We start from the raw sequence: 20,293 nt of genomic DNA, 5'->3' as shown, positions 1-20,293 counted from the left end.
CTGGGACCACCCATGGGGTTTCTGTCTCCATCACCCAGATCTCTCCTTCCTCCCCCAGGACCACCCAGAGAGGCCTGTCTTCCCCTGGGACCACCAATGGGGTCCCTGTCTCTACCACCAGTACCAGCATAGGCCAAACGTCATCGGGAGTCATTAGGCTGGGGACCACGACCACCCACCCCACCTCCCCTGAGACCACACAGAGATACACTGTCTCCACCACCCAGATCTCTCCTTCCTCCCCCTGGACCACCCAGACAACACCCTCTTCCCCTGGGACCACCCATGGGGGTCCTGTCTCCACCACTCAGATCCTTCCTTCCTCCCTCAGGACCACCCAGACAGGGCCCTCTTCCCCTGGGACCACCCATGGGGTTCCTGTCACCACCACCCAGATCTCGTCTTCCTCCCCCAGGACCACCCAGACAGGCCCATCTTCCCGTGGTACCACCCATGAAGTTCCTGTCTCCACCACCCAGATCTCTCCTTCCTCCCCCAGGACCACCCAGATAACACTCTCTTCCCCTGGGACCACCAATGGGGTCCCTGTCTCTACCACCAGCACCAGCATAGGCCAAACGTCATCGGGAGTCATTAGGCTGGGGACCACGACCACCCACCCCACCTCCCCTGAGACCACACAGAGATACACTGTCTCCACCACCCAGATCTCTCCTTCCTCCCCCAGGACCACACAGATAACACCCTCTTCCCCTGGGACCACCCATGGGGTTCCTGTCACCACCACCCAGATCTCGCCTTCCTCCCCCAGGACCACCCAGACAGGCTCATCTTCCCGTGGTACCACCCATGGGGTTCCTGTCTCCACCACCCAGATCTCTCTTTCCTCCCCCAGGACCACCCAGACAACACTCTCTTCCCCTGGGACCACCAATGGGGTCCCTGTCTCTACCACCAGCACCAGCATAGGCCAAACGTCATCGGGAGTCATTAGGCTGGGGACCACGACCACCCACCCCATGTCCCCTGAGACCACACAGAGATACACTCTCTCCACCACCCAGATCTCTGTTTCCTCCCCCAGGACCACCCAGACAGTCGCCTCTTCCCCTAGGACCACCCATGGGGTTCCTGTCCCCACCACCCAGATCCTTCCTTCCTCCCCCAGGACCACCCAGACAGGCCCATCTTCCCATGGGACCACCCATGGTGTTCCTGTCCCCACCACCCAGATCCTTCCTTCCTCCCTAAGGACCACCCAGACAGGACCCTCTTCCCCTGGGACCACCCATGGGGTTTCTGTCCCCACCACCCAGATCTCTCCTTCCTCTCCCAGGACCACCCAGACAGGCCCGTCTTCCCCTGGGACCACCCATGGGGTTCCTGTCTCCACCACCCAGATCCTTCATTCCTCTCCCAGGACCACCCAGACAGGACCCTCTTCCCCTGGGACCACCCATGGGGTTCCTGTCTCCACCACCCAGATCCTTCATTCCTCTCCCAGGACCACCCAGACAGGACCCTCTTCCCTTGGGACCACCCATGGGGTTCCTGTCTCTACCACCCAGATCCTTCCTTCCTCCCTAAGGACCACCCAGACAGGACCCTCTTCCCCTGGGACCACCCATGGGGTTCCTGTCTCCATCACCCAGATCTCTCCTTTCTCCCCCAGGACCACCCAGAGAGGCCTGTCTTCCCCTGGCACCACCCATGGGGTCCCTGTCTCTACCACCAGTACCAGCATAGGCCAAACGTCATCGGGAGTCATTAGGCTGGGGACCACGACCACCCACCCCACCTCCCCTGAGACCACACAGAGATACACTGTCTCCACCACCCAGATCTCTCCTTCCTCCCCCAGGACCACCCAGACAACACCCTCTTTCCCTGGGACCACCCATGGGGTTTCTGTCTCCACCACCCAGATCTCTGCTTCCTCCCCCAGGACCACCCAGACAGTCCCCTCTTCCCCTGGGACCACCCATGGGGTTCCTGTCACCACCACCCAGATCTCTCCTTCCTCCCCCAGGACCATACAGACAGGCCCCTCTTCCCGTGGGACCACCCATGGGGTTCCTGTCTCTACCACCCAGATCCTTCCTTCCTCCCTAAGGACCACCCAGACAGGACCCTCTTCCCCTGGGACCACCCATGGGGTTCCTGTCACCACCACCCAGACTCTTCCTTCCCCTGCCAGGACCACAGAGAGGGTCTCCAGCCCCGGTCCCTCTGCCTCCCCGGCGACCCCAACCACCACCACCACCAAGCCCACCTCACCCCGTGTACCCACCACGGTCCCCAAGGTGACCTCCAGACCGTGGACCTCCCCCGGGTCCCCGCCCAGCACGGCCACCTTCGGGACCACGCTGCTCTCCACGCCCCCGCTGCCCAGCTCCACCACACACAACCCGGCCACCTCGTCCTCCACGGGCTGCAGCCCGCGGTGCACCTGGACAGACTGGTTCGACGAGGACTACCCCATCCCGGGCCTGGACGGCGGGGACTTCGAGACCTTCTCGGTTTTCCGCTCAGCGGGCCACGACTTCTGCCAGCGTCCCCAGGACATCCAGTGCCGCTCGGAGAGGGCGCCGCACGCGCGTCTGGAGGACCTGGGGCAGGTGGTGCAGTGCAACGTGAGCTTCGGGCTGGTGTGTCGCAACCGGGAGCAGCCGGGACCCCTGCGCTACTGTGACAATTACCACGTGCGCGTGCTCTGCTGCGAGGACGACGGCCGCTGCGCCAGCCCCACCGTCCCTGAGCCCACCACGGCGTCCCGGGGGACGCCTGTGCCCGAGATCACCAGCTCTCCGCCCAGCACCACCTTGGGCTTCTCCACGGCTGCCTCCAGGGCCTCGGCACCCCACACCTTGCAGCCAGTGACAGTGAGCACCTCGTCCATGTCCATCCTCACCACCCCACGGCCACCCGTGTCTCCTAGCGGGAGCCTCACCACCCGCTGCTTCTGCCGGGTGCTGGGGCAGCTCTTCTCCCAGGGTGAGTACAGGAGCCGCCTCCCCCCACCCCTCCCCGGGCGCTCCGTTGCTGAGACCTGTGGGTCCACCCTGTGCCTCCTGAGCTGTCCAGAGCTGACCCTGCTGTGTTGTCTTGGTGATGTCTCCTCACAGGGGACATCGTCTACAACAAGACGGACAGCGCGGGCTGCTCCTTCTACGCCGTCTGCAACCAGCACTGTGACATTGACCGCTTCCAGGATGCCTGCCCTACGTCCTTGCCCCCGGAGGCCTCCTCGACCCCAGAGGCCTCGCCCTCCCAGCCTCAGGGCTGTGACCTCATCATCCCTCCCCGACAGGTGTGCCTCCTGCCTGTGGCGCAGCTGGCCCAGGTCCTTGTGGCCCCCTTGAGCCCTCTCCGGGTAGCTCTGGCTGGAGGATGGCACTCGGGGTCGGGGCCGGGACGGCACCGCGGGAGGCCGGGATGCAGGGCCGCACCCGGGGCAGGGAGGGCCCTGGGGCCGTGGCAGGGCTGTGGGGCAGGTTCCGTGGTCCCAGCCGGTGAGCCCTGCACCCTTCTTTCCCAGGTGAATGAGTCCTGGACCCTGCCAGACTGCACGGTGGCTCGCTGTGAGGGCCACAACCATGTGGTCCTGTTGGGGCAGAAGCCGGTGGCCAGCATCCACTGCGTGAACGGACACCCACCGGTCAGAGTGTCGCAGGACAACGAGCCGTGTGATTTCCACTTTGAGTGCGAGTGTAAGTCTGGGCATGGTGAGGGCGGCCGCGGCAGGCAGACGGCACTGGGGGACTCGCCAGGGGCCAGAGCCGCGGTGTACAGCGCCAGCCAGAGACGGTGACACACATCACAGCCAGGGATGGCCCAGGTTTGCGGAGACCACATGCACGGCAGCCTCTGTGGCTGGACGGGGCACTGGGCTGGGGGCTGGGATACCCGGGTTTCCCGAGTGTCCCTCCTGGAGCTTCTGCGGGGATCACTTCTGGCCCAGCGTCTGGATGGCGTGGGGCTCAGGTTCCCAGAGGAAGCAAGGGCCACACCCGGGGGTCAAAACACCATCAGGGACCGACTGTCCCTCTGGAGGCTGCAGGGTGGCCTTCCTGCCTTCCCAGCTTTGGGGCTCCAGGCGTCCCAGGGCTTGTGGCCACTCCGCTCCTGCAGGGACACCTGTCACTAGGTTAGGGCCGCCTGGGTCATCCAAGATGGCATCATCCTGATGTCCTTAACCTACTGACATGAAGGTCTTTTCCCGGACAGAGGGCACATTCTCAGGGTCTGGGTGGGGCTGGGGACTTGCCTTTGTGGCCACCATGCAACCTACTCCAGCCCCTTTCATAAAAAAGGCAAATGGGGTCCCGGGCGGCTAGGGGGCTCCCCTGAGGTGGCTGTTTGGGGTGGCGCTGGGTGAGGGGACCGTCCACACCCCACAGGCTCCTGCAGCGGCTGGGGGGGCTCCCACTACACCACCTTCGACGGCACGTCCTACTCCTTCGAGGACAACTGCACCCACGTGCTCATGAAGGAGATCCGCCCACGCTACGGGAACCTCAGCATCTCCATGAACGGCTACTACTGCGGGGCCGCTGCCGCCCCCACCCCCTGCCCCCGCGCCCTCAGCGTCCACTACAAGTCCATGGAGGTCATCCTCACCACCCGCACCGACGCCCGAGGGCAGGAGCAGAGCCTGGTGAGCGGCCCCGTCCCGCCATCACCAGGGAGGGCCTGCGGGCACCGAGGCAGCTCCCAGAGGCCCCTCAGGCAGGGCCAAGGGCACGCACGATGCCTCGGGGACCCCAACATGGCCGACTGGGACCCCAGGCTCCAGGGGGAGCATCTGCCCTTCGGGGGAGGGGTGCCAAGGATTCGGGGCCCCAGCAGCCTGTCACAGACCCCACACGTCCCCAGATCCTATTTGACCAAATGCAAGTGGGCTCGGGCTCCAGCAAGGACGGCGTGAGCGCGTCGGTGACGGGCGCGACCACGATGACCATCGACATCCCCGCGGCTGGTGTGACCGTCACCTTCGACGGGCAGGTCTTCCACATTCAGCTGTCCTACGGCCGTTTCAGCCACAACACCGAGGGCCAGTGCGGTGAGCGGGTACTGGGAGACGCTGGGCCGCCGCTGCCCAGCACGGGGGCGGGCAGGGGTGGAGGGGAGCGGAGGGTGACCCCGCCTTCCGCCACCCAGGCACCTGCACCAACAGCCGGACGGACGACTGCCGCCGGCCAGACGGCACCATGGCCGCCACCTGCCAAGACATGGCCCACCACTGGCTGGTCCTCGAGAGCGGCCGCGAGGGCTGCTCGGTGCCTACCCGCCCGCCCCCGACGGCGGGGACCTCGCCCTCCGCGCCCACCACGCCCGCCTCGTCCCCATGCCCCCCCGCGCCCTTCTGCGAGCTGCTGTGGAGCCCGTGAGTCGCCCCTGAGGGTCTGGTGCGTGTGGGTGGCTGCCCGCCCCCGCCCGGCCTCTGACCGCCCCTTTCTGCAGGCTCTTTGCGGAGTGCCGCGCCCTCATCCCCCCGGACCCATTCGTCAGCTCCTGCATCAGCGACGGCTGCCAGGCCGACGGCCCCCGAGCGCCTTGCCGGAGCCTGGAGGCCTACGCGGCGCTCTGCCGTGCCCGGGGCGTGTGCAGCGACTGGCGGAATGCCACCAATGGGCTGTGCGGTGAGTCAGGGCGGCCCCGGGACTTTGGCCTCCTCGGCCCACCTGACTCCAGTCTCTGTGTCCCCAGACTTCACCTGCCCGCCCGACAAGGTGTACCAGCCGTGTGGCCCCGCACAGCCTGTGTCCTGCGACTCCAGGTAAAGCCTGCCTGACTGTCTGGGGCAGGCCAGGAGGGCGTGCGACACCCCCAGCCTCAGGACTTTCTGCCCTGCCCCCGCTCCCCCCCCCAACTCCGGGCCCTGGACAGCGGGTCAGCCCCAGTCCTCTGCCATGCCCTCTGCCCTTCCCCTCGGACGGCCACGTCTACAGATCGAGGGGCCCAGGCGCGCCCACCTTGCTTTGCAGGAGCCAGAGCGGAGCGGGCAAGGGGCTGGCGGAAGGCTGCTTCTGCCCCGATGGGCTCACCCTCTTCAACACGCACACGGACGTCTGCGTACACACCTGCGGTGAGCGCTAGCCACGGAGGCCCCACCGGAGCCACCGCAGAGCCGGGGGCAGGCGGCTGGGGTGGGGGAGGCCGGAGCTGGGAGCCACCCCTCCCGGGTGCTCGCACTCCCGGCCCGGCGCCCAACCTGAGGGTGCTGTGTGGCCACGACATAGGGCCCTTGATAGGAAGAAGAGCCCTGGCCGGGGGTGAGGCGGCTAGGCCTCCAAGGACAGGTCCCAGGGCCCGTGGTCTCTGCCCGCTGGGTCTGGGACTCCAGCATGCCCACTGACCCCCTTTCTTCTTCCCTTCCAGCCTGTGTGGGACCAGATGGGTTTCCCAAATCCGTGAGTGTTCTGCCCCCTAGCCTGAGCAGAGGGAGGGAGGGCCCTATCTCTGGGCAGCCTGCTCTGCCCGGGCAGCCCCTGTGGGGGACTGGGGTGGGGTACCCCGGTGTGAGACACGTCCCTGTCACGGGGGCTGCGCCAGCGACGGCAGCTCGAGTGGGAGGCCGAGAACTGACCAGGCCACGCTGAGGGCGGGAGCCTTCCCTGCTGCCGGATGTGGCCCTGGAGGCCAGGGCCCAGTCCAGGAGTCTGCAGGGACCCCCACTGCTCTGTTCCAGCCTGGGGAGCGGTGGGTCAGCAACTGCCAGGCCTGCCTGTGCCACGAGGGCTCCATGTCAGTGCAGTGCGCCCCCGTGCCATGCGAGCCCCAGGAGCAGCCCCCGCAGTGCGGACGGGCTGGCTTCGTGACCGAGACCAGGCCTCTGGCCAACAACTCCTGCTGTCTGGAGACGCTGTGCGGTGAGCCCTGGGCCGCGCCCCCCCCGCCGGAGGGTGACCAGGGGAGAAGGAGGGGCCTGCAGGGCCGAGGATGGGCTGCCGCCGACCTCCGGTGTGCCGTGGTACAGTGAGGGGACCCAGCGGGGACACAGGAGGCTCAAGCCCTGATGCACCCCGACCTCCCCACAGTCTGCAACACAACCACGTGTCCCCAGAGCCCACCCAGATGCAGGCCAGGAGAGGAGCTGACTCGCACCCAGAAGGAGGGTGATTGCTGTCCCACCTTCACCTGCCGTGAGTGGGGCTGGGGGCTCGGGGCTGCGGGAGGGTCGGAGCCCTTCCTCCCCACCAGCCGGGCGGGTGCTCAGGCCCCCTTTCCTTCCAGGACCTCTGCTGTGTTACTACAACCAAACCGCCTTTGGGGTAAGGGCTCAGCAGCTGGGTGGCTGAGTGGGACGGGCGGCCGTGGCTGGGGGGGCGCAGCTCAGCCACAGGGGACCTCCACCTCTCATCTGCACGGGCCGGCCCTGCCTGCACCCTCCTCCAGGACAGTGGAGAAGCGTGTGGGGGATCCAGGCCCTTTCGATGTCCCACGTGGGGACACAGGCAAGGGGGACACGGGGACAGCCCTGTGTATTGAGCGCCTGGTGGACTGTTGGCTGCCCCTGAGAAGTTAGCTTCGGGTGTCCCAGGAGCTCCCTCGAAACAAGAGTGTTGGGGTGAGACCATGCCCTCCTAGCCCCTCCAGCCAGCCTGGGGTCCTGCCTCTGCCCTGGTCTGTGCTCAGCCGGGGGCACAAGCATAATTCCATCTGAAGAAGAAAGAACCCGCTCTCTGTAGGCCTCCCCTTCCCGTGGCCCACCCAGCAGCAGGGAGGGGTCCTGGCCCTCGGGCCCCCACCACTGTCTCAGTGTCACCTCCACTCTCCCCGTCCACTGCAGATCGGGGCAACCTTCCCATCGCTTACTCCCTGCCACACGTGCACCTGCCTGTCTGGGGACACCCAGGGCCCAATCGTGCAGTGTGAGGAGGACACCTGTAACACTACCTGCCCCCAGGTAAGCCCTCCTGGGCACACCCAGCCCTGGGCAGGGACACAGCTCCGCAGGGGTGGGGGGCTGCCAAGGAGGTCGCTGGGCTCTTAGGGTGTGGATGGGAGGGCAGGGGGGCTGGGGGCAGGGCCGGGGTACTGACGGAACCAACCCCTCCTTCAGGGCTCCGAGTACCGGAAGGTGGACGGACGGTGCTGTGGGGAGTGTGTGCAGACGGCCTGTCCCACGGAGGACGGCCAGCTGGTCCAGGTAAGGGGGGGTTCGCTCTCAGCCCCTCAGCCCGGCGCCCCTTCCCCTTGGCCCGTCTCTGCGAGCCTCCACCCCCCCCAACTGCGTTGCAGCCCAACGAGACCTGGGTCAACAGCCCTGTGGACAACTGCACCGAGTACCGCTGCGAGGTCAGGAATGGGCTCCACGTGCTCATCGGGAGGGCCACGCCCTGCGCCAACGTGTCCAGCTGCCAGGTGTGTCCTGCCGCTCGGCTGCCCCACGGCAGAGGCCCCGCCCGGCGCACCTCAGATTCACAGCCGGAGCCCCACCATCTCAGAGGCTGCACCCACAGCGCCTCCCCTGGGAGGCCCCGTCCTCCCCAGACCACCCCCCCCCCGCAGGCACCCCACCGCCTCAGAGGCCCCACCCACCCAGAGCCCCTGCCCCGCCCCCAGCCCGCCCTCTCTCTCCCCCTCCCCCTTCAGGGCATCCTCAGGAAAACGGGCTGCTGCTTCTCCTGTGAGGAAGTGGGTAAGTCGAAGCTGGCCCACCTGCTCTCCAAGCCCCAAGCTGCCCCTGGCCCCCAGAGACCCACCCTGAGCGCGGGGCTCGGCAGGGTGGCGTGGGAGGGCGGCCCCGGCTCGGGGTCCTCAGAGGTGCCCTCCCGCACCGCCCCTGCCTTTCCTCTGTCTGCCCAGACAAGTGCCAGGTCCACGTCAACAGGACCATCCTGACCCACCAGGGCTGCGCCACCCAGGCCCCGGTCAACGTCACGTTCTGCGGGGGTACATGCCCCGGACTGTCCAAGTGAGAGAGCCCTGCGCCCCTTCTGGGACACCCCTCCCCGCCCCACACTGCCCTGGCTTCGGCCAGGTGTGAGCAGTGGGCGTGGAGAGCAGGGGACAGTGGGGGTCTGGCTCAAGACCAGGGTGGGTTCCTCCCAGGGGGAAGAGGGTCCTGCCCAGGTCAGCAAGTTCCACGAGTGGTTCCAAGACAAAACGGAGCCTGGCAGGGAAGGTGGGAGCTCAGTGACCCGAGCCCTGCCCCAGGCCAGGTCAGACACGCCCCTAGTGCTCCGAGGATGAGCTCGGGGCTGCCCAGAGCAGGCGGGGGCCATCGGCTCTAGCCCCCCCCGCCCCGGGAAGCCAGGAGCTTGGGGGCTGGGGCTGGACCGGGTGGGTCCTGACGGCGGCCATGCACCCGCAGGTACTCCGTGGAGGCCCAGGCGATGGACCGCCAGTGCACCTGTTGTCAGGAGACGGGGGTTCACCAGGAGGTGGTGACCCTGCGGTGTCCCGACGGGACGGCCATCCGCCGCACCTACACCCACGTGGACGAGTGCAGTTGTGCCCCGGCCTGTGTCCACTCACCCGTGGTGCCCGAGGACAGCACCCCCATCCTCCTGACCTAGAGGTCCACCACTGTCCGTTGCCATTCTGACCCCTCCCGCCAGCCCTCCCCCAATCTGGAGCCAGGACACATACCGCCCAGCCACGGAGAGCTTGGCCAGCCTGCTGCGGGAGCCCAGGCACACCTGCCACCTGGGCCCTCATGGGACCTGTGCCTCGGGGGTGACCCCGGAGGGTGACGGCACAGTGAGGACCTGCTTGACCAGGGCTCTGGGAGGGGACCTTGCCCTCAGAGCCCCTCCAGCACGTCTTGGCCACTGTCTGGCCATCAGGACCTGCCCCTCACCTGAGACGAGTGTCTGCACTGCCCGGACTCACCCCTTCTTCATGCCAGGAGGATGCCTGGAGCCACTGTGCCGCCCGCTGCAGCAGGTTCCTGCTGGCCACCTCCTGCGGCGGGATGTGGGCTGGGGCCTGTCCAGCGGCCGCCAGCTGCCTCCGGGGAGTAGCGTCTGGTCCAGCGTCAGGTCGGAGGGCTGGCTGTCCATGCCCGCGTCTGAACCTGGGCCTGGGGTGACCATGGCTGCTGGGAGGCAGGCCAGGGAGGGGTCGGTGCTCCCCAGCACTCCCTCTGCCCACCCTGTCCCCGGCCTGCAAATAAACACTGAGCATCGTGTACACTTCTTGGTCCTGGTGTCTTTTCTGCCCACGGAGTCCCCTGGGCTTCTCCTCCATCAGGCTGTGCAGCACCCCCAGGGCTCGTGTGTCCCTCCCCCCAGGAGGAACAGGTGGGATGAGGGGCCCGGAGGCCCTCAGGGTCCATCTCAGGCTGTGGGGCACTGGCTGAGGCCGGGGATGAGCCCAGGGCTTGGAAAGACCCTCTCCATGATTTCACACACAGAGATTTCTAAGGAAGCTGGTTCACTGATGTGGAAAGTTTGGGAACCCTACGGGAGGCATGGCCACGGCCCAGGTGTGTCCATGCAGGAAGCCGCTGCCTCACAGGCTGGGGGCGCACAGGAGGGGGGCGCCTGGTGCCGTTCCGGCCCCAGGGAGGCTGCCGGCTGCTGCCATCCCTGCTCTCCCCGCCACGGCTCACACACTGCATTTTCTGCTGGGCACTCGTCCCCCCTCAGCTGGCTCTAATCCGGCCGCCTTTTCTCATCTCCCCCGAGGGCGGGGATTTCTCACCAGAGACCTCTACACACACGTGCTGAGGGGCGGGAAGAAGTGGGGAGCAGGTATGGGGTGTGACCGACAGGACCCCACACACAGCCCCCGGAAGCAGAAAGCTCCCTGGCTTTACTGTCGGGAAGGATGAGACGTGGCCCCAGTGGGGAGGGGTGGCTTCGGGTGCGGCTGCCACCTGGGGAGGCAAAGGCAATGCCTTTGCTGGTGGAAGCTGCTGGGGCAGGGGGTGGGGGGCGCGTGGGGGGGGGGTCTTCTCCCCTCCCCTGAGTCCCATGACCTGCCTCTGCTCTCAGTGTGGTTCCCATCGTGCGGCCGCTATAGGGGCTGAGCGCGGAGGGCCTGGGCTCTCTCCAGGCCACAGCCTGCCTTTCCTACCCACCCCACGAGCTCTGGGCAGGGCAGGCCACCTGGGACCTGGCCGGGCTGGCGAGGCAGGCCTGCAATCGTGGCTGGCCGCCCCTCCCAGGGCCGCCTTCTGGAAGCTGAGCCTGGGCCTCCCAGTCTGGATTTCCTGGGGGCTGTGGCCGCGCCCCCACTGAGTCTTTGTGAAACCAGGTGCAGAGCAACAGCCTTCCCCAAGCCTCCCTGCCATTCCCTGGCATAGCCGCTCTGCAGACACATGCAGCTCTCACCAAACTTAAGTACATCCCTAAGGCCCAGGGGGCAGGAGTGTCACGGGCCACGGACTAGGGTGCGCACATACCACGTGCGGCCTGTGTCCCAGGGGAGCTCTACTCTGACCCTGACAGCACCCCAGGCAACGTGTGCTGTTATTTCTCCCGCTTTACAGAGGGGAAACTGAGGCATGCCATGGCAAAAAGCCTTGCTTCAGCCAAGAGTGAAGCCAGGCCCCATTGCCCTGGAGAAGGGAACTATAAAAACCAACACGGGGCATAAAAACAAAACAGTCACTAAACTTCAAATATGTTTAAAAAGAGATTTCTGGTGTCCAGATGGAAAAGTGGCATGTCCTCCCCCACAGGCACAAAATTTGTCACGATGAAGATAGAAAGAAATTTGAAAATAGAAGAGCGAAATCAAGAAAGTGAACCCAACAGACAAGCCGGAAGAAGGGAGGTTTTGGGGGGTGCGCTAGTGGTGAGCAGGGCCCATGGCCTCAGGGCAACATCTGGATCCACGCGTGACAACAATGACCTCTCAGAACTGAAGGCATGAGCTCGACCGAGAGTCCTTGGCGAGCGCCCAGGAAGGTAAAGAAGGTCATGTGTCCTGGAGGGGAGATCTGAGGGCAGTGAGGCCGGGAAGAGCTCGGACCTGCCAGGGTGACAGGACTTTGCGCCTGCGCCAGCGTGAGATGGGGACCGGCACCTGGAGACCGCAGCGGGTCACCTCCGTGGTGCTGAGGGCACAGACCTTATATGCTGAACTCCACACCCAAGTAAACTATCACTTAAGAATGATAATGAAGGGGCGCCTGGGTGGCTCAGTGGGTTAAAGCCGCTGCCTTCAGCTCAGGTCATGATCTCAGGGTCCTGGGATCGAGTCCCACATCGGGCTCTCTGCTCGGCAGGGAGCCTGCTTCCCTCCTCTCTCTCTGCCTGCCTCTCTGCCTGCTTGTGATCTCTGTCAAATAAAATCTTTAAAAAAAAAAAAGAATGATAATGAAAAAAAGGCATTTTCAACATGCAAGGACTCAGAATGTGGGCTCACATGACCCTGTGCGAGAGACACCGGCAAGCCAGCGTCACCTCTCAGGCAGCAACACGCGGCACACATAAGTTCGTAACTCTAGCGGGCCGGAGCCGTCGGTGTTTTCCTTCACGGCTAGTGCTTCCCGGCCCTATTTCACAAAACCTTGGGATCAGAAATATGGTCTCCTGGGCTATTTCCTAAAAGCTTGACAATCCACCTTTTTTTTTTTATGGGTATAAAATACACATAACATAAAATTTACCATCTTAACCATCTTTAAGTGCACAGATTAGTGGTATAAAAATACATTCACACTGTTGTCCATTCGTCCGTCCATCCACCCATCCAGCCCCATGATCCCTTTAACTTTGCAAGATGGAGACTCTATACACAGGAGGCAGTAACTCCTCATTGTCCCTCCCTGTGGCTCCTGGAAACCACCCTCAACTCTCAGTCTCTATGATTTTGGCGAGTCTAGTAGCTCAAAGGAGTAGAATCCCGCAGTATTTGTTGTACGGTGACTGGCTTATTCACTGGGCCACGTCTGGTGGGTCCGTCCGAGTAGTATCAGGTGTCAGAGTCTCCCTCCGCCTACAGCTGGGTGTCATTCATTCCAGGGTATGTGTGGATCGCGTTCCACTTACCCCTGGTCGCTGGGGTTGCTCCCACATTTTAGCTACTGTGAATAACACTGCTGCGAACACACGTGTCTCGTCAAGACCCTGATTTCAATTCTTTTAGGGTCATACTCAGAGGTCGAATGGCTGGACTGTACGGCAGTTCTAATTTTTTGAGGAACTGCCGTACTGTTTTCCACAGCGACTGAATAGGTCTACACCCCTAACAGTGACCGGGGGTTCCGATGTTTCTACCTCACCCTGCTGGCTATCGTCACACTTTGTGTTACCACAGTCAGCCCAGTGGCTGTGAGGCAGTACCTCACTGTGGTTTCGACTCACACTTTCCTGATAATCAGCAACGTTGAGCATCTTTACATGCTCCTGTTGGCCCTTTTAGATTGTCTTCGGAAAAATGTCTGTTCAAGTCCTTTGGCTTTTTGAATTGGATTGTTTGGGGATTTTTGTTGTGGAGTATTTTCTGGATGTTCTCTTATCAGATATATGATTTGCATATATTTTCACTCGTTATGTGGATTGATTTTTATTCTGATAGTGTCTTTTGATGCACAAAATTTTAAAACTTTTATGAAGTTCAATTTATTATTTTTTTTTCTTTTGCTAACCCTAACCCTAACCTGTCGCTTTGGTGTCCTGAGAATAAATTGCAAATCCAGGAGGAAGAGAGGCGCCTTGCAGGTGAAAAGTGCTTTACTACCCATCAGGAGAAAGGAAATTTTCCTCCTAAAGAGACAACAGCCCAGCCAACGAGAAGCCCCTTCCAGCTCTCCCCTTCCTCTGTAAAAAGAGCCTCCTTTTCCTCTGTTCTCAGGACTTGCCAATGGTTGGTTTTGCTGTGGCTCGTCTCGGGTTCCAGGTCTCTGCTACTCCCAAATAAATCCATTTTTTGCTGGTAAAATAACTAGCAGTTTTATATTTTACGGTTAACACTGACTTTTCTTAGGTTGGGGTAGTTTCCATCTATTTCTGGCTTGTTGAATGTCTTTATCACGAAAACGTGTTGACTTCTGCCAAATGTTTCTTCTACATCAGTTGAGATGATCGTGTGTTTCCCCCAGTTCGTGCTGCTGCTGTGGAGGATCCTACTGATGACCTGCGTGTGCTGAACCATCCTTGCATTCCACGAGTAAACTGCACTTGGCCGTGGTACATAATTTTTGACATGCTTCCGAACTGGTTTGCTAGTATTTTATTGAGGACTTTTGCATCTGTGCTCCCAATAGATACTGGTCTGTGGTTCCCTTTTCTTCGTGTCTTTGTCTGGCTTCGTTGTCAGGGGAATGCTGGCCTCACAGAATGAGTTAGGAAGTGTTCCCTCTTCTTCAGTGTTTTGGAAAAGTTTAAGAAGCACTGGGATTCTTCTCTATGGTTTCTCTTTGTTGAGAGAATTTTGATCACTGGTTCAATCTCCTTGCTAGTTATAAATCTATTAAGACTTCCCATTTCCTCATGATTTAGTCTTGGTAGGTTTGTTTCGTTCTTTAGTTTTTATTTAAATTCCAGTTAGTTACCATGCAGTTAACTAACGATATAGCAATCCAGTCTGGTAGGTTCTATGTTTCCAGGAATTTGCCCATTTCACCTTAGTTACCCGTTTGTTGGCATATAATTGTTCACAGTACTCTTATCATCATTTTTGTTTTTGTAGAATCAGCAGTAATGTCCCTCTTTCATTATGATTTCAGTAGTTTGAATCTTTCTTCTTTTTCTTAGCCCATCAAGCTAAAGGTTTGTCAAACTTGTTGATCTTTTCAAAAAACCAACTTTTGGTTTTGTCTTTTTTTTCCTATTGTTTCTCTATTCTCTATTTTATTGATCTCAGCTCTAATCTGTATGATTTCCTTCCTTCTGCTACCTTAGGCTTTAGTTAGTTCTTCTTTTTCTAGTTCCTACAGTTGTAAAGTTAGATTGCTGTTTTGAGATCTTCCTTGTTTTCTAATGTAAATGTGTATGACTATAAATTTCCCCCTTAGCACTGTTTTCACTGTGTTCCTCAAGTTTTGGTATATTGTGTTTTCGTTTCTATTCATCTCTAAGTATTTTCTCATTTCTTTTGGATTCCTTCTTTGATCCATTTGTGTTTAAAAACATGTTGCTCTATTTCCATAATGTGAATTTTCCAGTTTTCCTTTTCTTATTATCTTCAACTTCATCCCAATGTGGTCAGAGAAGATACTTGTATTATTGCTAGTTTTTAAATCTGTCAGGACTTAGTCTGCTGCCTCACATATGGTCCATCCTGGCAAATGTCCCACATGCACTTGAGAAGAATGTGTTGTTGGGTGGGGGTTCTGCGTATGCTGCTAGATCTAGTTGCTTACTGTGTTATAGGAGTCCTCTGAGTCCTCTGTCTCTTTATCTCCTGTGAGGTTGTTCTGTCCCTATTGTGAGTGGGGCACTCAGTTTCCAACTATTATTATAAAACTGTTTATTTCTCCCTTCAATTTTGTTAGTTTTTGCTTCATATAGTCTGTCACTTGGGACAAAACTGTTCACAATTGTTGTATGTTTTTGCTGTATTGAATCCTTTGTGAATACATAATGACCTCCTCTGCCTTGTAAAGTTTTAAGATTTAAAGTCTACTTCTGTCTGATGTTAGTAAAGTCACTCCTGTTCTCTTTGCATGGAAGGTGTTTTCCATCCTTTCCCTTGCCACCTGCTTGTATCTTTGGCTCTGAAGCAAGATTCTCAACAAAATAAAGTGAGTTTCTCATAGACAGCACATAGCTGGACAGTGTGTTTCTATCCATTCTGCCCATCTCTGTCTTCTGAAAAGCTTCAACCATGTACATGTGTTTACCGGTAAAGTGCGCCTTCTTTCCCTGTGATATCTCCTTCCTGTTTGCCCTATGGTCTTGTTTTGTTGTTGTTTTTGTCCCTTGTTTCCTGCATTGCTCTCTTCTGTGTTTGGTTGATTCTTTGTAGTGAAACACGTGAACTCCCCAGTTCCTTTCGTGTATATTCTATAGTGATTTTCTTTGTGGTGACCCTGGGGAAGCATCTGACATGCTTCAGTTGTCACACTCTAATCTGCGTTTATACCAGCACCACTTCAGTAACTTACAAAACTCTTCTCCTTGGCAGCCCTACCCCCACCCCCTTCTGGTTGGTGACGTCACAAAGTTACATCTTCATACAACACATGCCCCCAGCCAAAAATAACTCTTAGAATGCATTACTTTCTTCAATGTTGTAGAAAGCAAGATTTGGAGTTACAAATTAAACTCAGAGTGATGCTAGATTTTACACTAGTATTTTTTCTTTAAATGTACTAGCCTCTTAAATCATGCAGCAACAAAAACTGCAGTTACCAACCATTGTCACAAAACTATCTTTTATGACTGGCCATGTGTTTACCTTTATTGAGATCTTTGTCTCTCCATATAAAGTAACTAACATCATTTTATTTCAGTTTCCAGAACTCATTCGAGTATTCCTTGCAGGGCAGGTCTAGTGGTCATGAACACCCTCTTCTGTTTATCTGGGAACATCTTACTTTGTCCCTCACTCTTGAAGGAGAGTGTTCCTGAATATAGGATTCTTGGTTGACAGGTTTTTTCTTTTAGCATTTGAATGTATTGACCCACTGCCTTCTGGCCTCTAAAGTTTTTTCATGAAAAATCTGTTGATAATTTATTGAGGATCCCTTGTACATGAGGATTCTCTTCTCTCTTGCTGCTTTCAAATTCTTTGTCTTTGGGCCTAGAAGTTTGATTACAATGTTCTTGGTGTGGATCTTTAGGTTCATCTTCCTGGATGTTTGTTGAGATTCCTGGGTATTTATATTCATGTCTTTCCTCAAACTGGGGAAGTTTCCAGGCATTATTTCTTCAAGTCTTCTCTTTGCCCCTCTCCCTTCGCCTTCTGGGACACCCACAATGTGTGTATTGGTCTGCCTGCTGGTGTCCACAGGTCCTTTAGGCTCTGTTCCATTTTCTTCCAGCTTTTCTCTTTGTCTTCCTTGGGCTTGATAATTTCCCATCCTGTCTTCAAGTTCACTGATTTCTTCTTTTGTCTGCACAATTCTGTCTTGGAGCCCCTCTAGTGAATTTTTCATTTCAGTTATTGTACTTTTTAAGCTCCAGAGTTTCTTTTTGGTTTCCCATCTGTTTATCGTATCTTCATTTTGTTCAGACATGGTTTTCTTGACTTTCTCCACAACTTCTTTTAGTTGTTTTCAGGGCTTTGTCTGGTGTCTCTGAGATCAGGTCTTTTTCAGAGAAGAGTTTCATTGATTTCTTTTTTCCTTTTTATAAACCACACTTTCTGGTTTCTTTGTATGCCTTGTGATTTTTTCAGTTCATTTATTTGGGAGGGATGGAAGGAGAGAACGAGCACAGAGGGAGAGTGATAAGGAGAGGCAGATTCCCTAGTGAGCAGAGAGACGGACATGGGACTTGATCCCAGGAACCTGAGATCATGACCTGAGCCGAAGGCAGAGAACTAACTGAGTCACCCAGGTGCCCCTGCCTTGTGATTTTCTTAGTGGACACTGGACATCTGAGTTGAATAATGTAGTAACTCTGGAAATCCAGTTCTCCCCCTTCCTCAGTGCTGGCTTTTTAAATTGTTTTATTTCACTTTTACTGTTGCTCTGCACTGTCTCTGTGCAAGGACCAGCCTGACCTGCAAATGTAATGTCTGCTCAGGTCTTCTCCGAGCCTTTTCCTGGGCATCCAAGATCATGTTCTAACTTTCCCCTTATCTGTAGCTGTTTTTGAACATCCTAGTCTTTAATGTCTGGCTCCCAAAAAGGCAAAAAGAGAAAAATGAAGGGAAAGACGGGCACTCACCCTCTAAATCCTCTGGAAGTCACTTCTGCTTACGGGGGAGGGGCATGTGACGGCAGGGGTGGGGTGCAACACAGATACCTATCTGCCCCTCTGCGATCAGAGTGCAGAACCCTGAAATTTGGAGGGCAGGGCCCCTCTTGCCCACCTGGTTCCCACAAGTTGTGCGCGGGCTGCTCCAGGAGCACGTGCCTGACTGCCTGCCCGGGGCCAGGACTCTGGTGGGTGGCTGCTGCCGTGAAAGCCAGCACTGGCCAGAACAGACTGTGATGTGCTCTCCAAGCCCTCCCCCTGAAAGGTGCACATCTTCGACCAACTCCAGCATTGACAACAGGTCCGTCAGAGTCTGCCTGTGCAGCTGTTGTGAGGTGGGGAGACGGCTTCTCACCTGAGGACCTTCCTGCTCGGCCACCTTCTGGAATCTTCCTGCCTTTGCATTTTGAATCTGCCCAGAATTGATGCTCGGACGTGGCGCGAAGCAGGGGCCTGATTCCACGTGTTTCGCGTCTAGCCCTGGCTGACTGGCCTCACTGCCACCCCGCACTCTCACCCCTGCTCAGCTGCACTGCACTCTCCTGTCATCTTCATCTGGACAACAGTGCTGAGTCTCGCTTTCTACCTAAGACTTCCACTCGTCTTCCTTTGACCAGAATCCTTGACTCTTCTTAGCCTTCTGGATGTTCATATGCTTAGAATCAACCTCCCTGGTCTCACGAACAACAAAATGCAGGACCCGTGGGGAAGGAGGTCACGGCGAGGGAAATCACCATGAGACAAACCAATGGCACATGCCACTTCGATCCACGCACACTGTCCAGCCCTCCGTCCCACGGAGCTGCCCGAACGGCTCAGACTTGCTGGAAGCATCTCTCTGAGTTCTCCCTTTTCTTTGTCATGTTTCCAAACATTTCAGAAAGAATTTTGGGGGGCTGTTTTCAGTAGGGATGTTCCCGATAAACCCAACTTGCTGTGTTCCTGTTCTCTCTCAAGAAGGGCCACACTCTGTCCTCTTCCCAAAGGGGCCGCTGTGCTGTGACTCATCTAAGAGCTGGCCCAGGAGTCTGTGCTGGGTGGGCAGCAGCACAGCCCCCGCCCTGACCACCTGAAGCCTCACACAAAACCCTCCTGTGGCTCTTCAGAAACTAACAGTTCAAAACAGGTTTGGGATCATTCTCGAAAGTAAAGATTGAAGAGGTCATGACATCTCAGCTCCCTCAGCACCAGGAAGAGGCCCAGGCCCAGGGTCTGTGCACCCCCAAACGCTGGGCACCCCGTGCACTCGCATTCCGGAGGCAGCTGGTGGGGCTTCCCGGTGATGCTGGGGCCACAGCAGGGACATGAGGCTGGGACCCAAGCACTCCCTCCCTTTGTCCATAGACAGACCAGGCACAGAGGAAATGAGCCACAGAGCCTGCTCTCCGGAGTCCCCAAGCAAGTCAGCATCTGTGCAAAGATGGTGAGAAGATCAAGGACAATGTGTGTCAGTCCAGAGGGTCTAGGAGGTGTGGGAAGGAGCAGGGAGTTCCGGGGGTGGCCAGGGAAGCTGCCCAAAGAGGGGACCTTTAGGAGAGGCTGGACGGAACTCAGCAACTATGCAAAGTCCCTGGGGTGGGGCTCACCGCAGTGGCTGGAGCGGGGTGGGGACATGGGTGGGCTCCAGCCTTGATCCAAGCAGGACGGGACTACGGGCCATTCTGAGCACATGTGGGACGTATCTCGCCTGAGCAGACATGAGGCAGACACAAGGGAGCATGTGGAGGGGAGAGCAGGCCTCCCCAGGCCCCTGCACCCCCAGTCCTGCCTCAGCACACGTGCCCCACTCATGCCCCATTATCTTCTCCTGGCTGTCCCTCCAGCTGCACCTTCTGCCCCCTGGAACCTGAGCCTTTCAGGCTGTGTCCAACACAGCAATGCTCCAGGGGGTGGGGGCTGCAATCACACGCTCCGTGTCCGCATCCCAGCTCGCATTCTGCGTCTGAGCTGTCCGGGCCCCCAGAATGCAGGCGGGAGAGTCCTCCCAACCGCCCTGCGTCACCTCCTCCGGCATCTCTGCCTCAGCCCCAGGGTGTGCACCTGCAGGGCCCCAGGACGTGGAGCGAGCAGCATGACTGCGTGCCGCTGGCTTGGCTCTGGGAAGTCGGGGCCCCCGCAAAGGACCTCTGTGGTGCTAGGGGAGGAACTGGAAGCTAAGTCCGTGTTCCCAGGACGACACACATGAGGGCATCTGCACTGGGAAGCTGGGAGTTGCCGACACTGGGACGAAACCGGCCCCCAGAGAGCGGAGGCAGGGGTGACAGGAACCTGCAGGGACAGGCTTCAGGCACAGCGGCTCCCGGCGCGCTCCCACGGAACAGCACACGGAGCAGCCTCCTTGACGGGAGGCCGGCAGCCTCCCCGTGTCCAGACCTGAGCTGCCGGCTGGAGGATGGCCCTGCGATGCTATGCCGCCAACATGGGGCGATGACCCCGACCCTTCCCAGAGGGGCCCTGGGATGAGATGGGCCACCTGCGTCCCCTTCAAATCAGGGCTTAAGGGGGAGCCTGGGGCGGCTCAGTCAGTTGAGTGTCTGACTCCTCGTCCTGGCTCAGGTCATGGC

General features: G+C 58.6%; 1 protein-coding gene across 1 annotated transcript in view; it reads left to right on the top strand.

Annotated features, from left to right (window-relative positions):
- MUC5B (mucin 5B, oligomeric mucus/gel-forming) overlaps positions 1-10,091 on the top strand; it is a 32,074-nt gene extending 21,983 nt beyond the window's left edge. Inside the window, exons 37-57 of the mRNA XM_047692669.1 lie at positions 128-786; positions 1,480-1,819; positions 2,072-2,955; positions 3,087-3,271; positions 3,500-3,671; positions 4,362-4,618; positions 4,837-5,023; positions 5,122-5,347; positions 5,425-5,603; positions 5,671-5,740; positions 5,949-6,049; positions 6,343-6,374; positions 6,653-6,833; positions 7,002-7,106; positions 7,198-7,235; positions 7,754-7,870; positions 8,027-8,113; positions 8,206-8,328; positions 8,560-8,605; positions 8,773-8,881; positions 9,281-10,091. Coding sequence (XP_047548625.1) covers positions 128-786; positions 1,480-1,819; positions 2,072-2,955; positions 3,087-3,271; positions 3,500-3,671; positions 4,362-4,618; positions 4,837-5,023; positions 5,122-5,347; positions 5,425-5,603; positions 5,671-5,740; positions 5,949-6,049; positions 6,343-6,374; positions 6,653-6,833; positions 7,002-7,106; positions 7,198-7,235; positions 7,754-7,870; positions 8,027-8,113; positions 8,206-8,328; positions 8,560-8,605; positions 8,773-8,881; positions 9,281-9,485 — 4,303 coding nt within the window. The 3' untranslated portion in view covers positions 9,486-10,091. The remainder of the gene's footprint in view (positions 1-127; positions 787-1,479; positions 1,820-2,071; positions 2,956-3,086; positions 3,272-3,499; positions 3,672-4,361; positions 4,619-4,836; positions 5,024-5,121; positions 5,348-5,424; positions 5,604-5,670; positions 5,741-5,948; positions 6,050-6,342; positions 6,375-6,652; positions 6,834-7,001; positions 7,107-7,197; positions 7,236-7,753; positions 7,871-8,026; positions 8,114-8,205; positions 8,329-8,559; positions 8,606-8,772; positions 8,882-9,280) is intronic.
- The last annotated feature ends 10,202 nt before the right edge of the window (positions 10,092-20,293 follow it).

This window comes from Lutra lutra, chromosome 10 (genome assembly GCF_902655055.1).
Source record: "Lutra lutra chromosome 10, mLutLut1.2, whole genome shotgun sequence".
Lineage (NCBI taxonomy): Eukaryota > Metazoa > Chordata > Mammalia > Carnivora > Mustelidae > Lutra > Lutra lutra.
Note: the sequence above shows the minus strand (reverse complement) of the source record. Positions and strands in the feature narration are given on the sequence as shown.